Below are 1,362 nucleotides of genomic sequence, written 5' to 3'. Positions count from 1 at the left end.
CAGGCAGGCTGTTCTGAAGAAGTAGATGATTTGCTTCATCGTCAAAGCCCCACTGGCAAATAGCGAGGTTAGCACCAGTGTTTTTAATCTGCTGGATCATCTCTTGAAACTTCTCCTTCTCGTACTTCTGAAGGGCTTTGTAGTCCTCCACTGAGGTCACATCCAGCTTGTGCTTTGTCTTTGGCTTAGGTGGTTCGAATGGACACGTGAGAATGGCGATCTTGGGGTTCTCCACTTTCTTGGGCATCTGCGGGTGACTGAAATCCTTATCCACGATCACGCCCTTGATCAGCTTGGTGTCCTTCAGCCCCCCACCCACTTTGCCTTCCACTTTGATGAGCTCAAAGTCCCCATCTCTTCGCGCCATGTCGGCCACAGTGAGCACCGCGTTCACAGCGATCTTGGCCATTTGTCGGTGGCAGCTGTTATACACTTTGGAGCCCAGTGTGGTTTTTTCCGTCTGAATGAGGGGTTCAGTTTCCTTTATGTCCACAAAGACACTGGCGCTGATCTTGTCCAGGTGCTCAGTGGCAATGCGGGCAGCCTGCTCATAGCCGTCGGCGATTCTGATGGGGTGAATGCCCCGGTCGAGCAACTGCTCGGCTTCTTCCAGTAAGGCACCAGCCAGGACAACCACGCCTGTGGTCCCATCTCCAATTTCATCATCCTGGGACTTGGACAGCTCAACCATCAACTTGGCAATCTGATGGTCAACATCCATCATGCTTAAAATAGTGGCCCCATCATTGGTCACAGTCACATCGCCGTCCTTGTCTACCATCATCTTATCCAGGCCATTTTGTCCAAGTGATGTTCTCATCGTATTTTCTACAGCCTTGGCTGCCATTATATGTGACTTGAGGGCCTCAAGTCCCATAAGACGAGTCTTGCGTTCTTGGTCCTTGATAATGAGGAAAGGACGCCCATATTTGTCGAAGGCAAGGGTCCCTATGGACGTCATGGTGTAGCCATAAGACTTACTTTCCCGCACACCGGCGGCGACCACTCCCGAACTGACTCTTAGTATTGTTTTAATTTGCATTTCTCAAATGACCATTGATGTCGAACTTTTTTTCATATATTTATTTGCTATTTGTATTTCTTCACTTGTGAAAAAAATATATATACTCATATATATCCATTTATGTATTTGGTACAGGCTCTCACTATACAGCTTGGACTTGTAGTGATCCTCCTATTTTCAGCCTCTCTAGTGCTGGGATTACAGGCATATGCCACCATGCCAGGTCTTGGTAGCTGGCTCAGGGTGCCCTGGGGCAGGGCCAGTGTGGCATGTGGAACCGGGGATTGAACCCTGGTCCCTGTGCTTGCTAAAGCAGGCACTTTAGGGGCTGGGGAGAT

At 49.3% G+C, this 1,362-nt stretch overlaps 1 protein-coding gene across 1 annotated transcript in view; it reads right to left on the bottom strand.

Moving 5' to 3' along the window:
* Positions 1–1,009, bottom strand: part of LOC101569713 (T-complex protein 1 subunit epsilon-like) — a 1,757-nt gene extending 748 nt beyond the window's left edge. The window contains exon 1 of the mRNA XM_004644778.2: positions 6–1,009. Within this exon, the coding sequence (XP_004644835.1) occupies positions 6–961 (956 nt within the window). The 5' untranslated portion in view covers positions 962–1,009. The remainder of the gene's footprint in view (positions 1–5) is intronic.
* Positions 1,010–1,362: the final 353 nt, after the last annotated feature.

The sequence above is a fragment of the Octodon degus genome, unplaced genomic scaffold, assembly GCF_000260255.1.
Source record: "Octodon degus isolate 3935 unplaced genomic scaffold, OctDeg1.0 scaffold00209, whole genome shotgun sequence".
Lineage (NCBI taxonomy): Eukaryota > Metazoa > Chordata > Mammalia > Rodentia > Octodontidae > Octodon > Octodon degus.
Note: the sequence above shows the minus strand (reverse complement) of the source record. Positions and strands in the feature narration are given on the sequence as shown.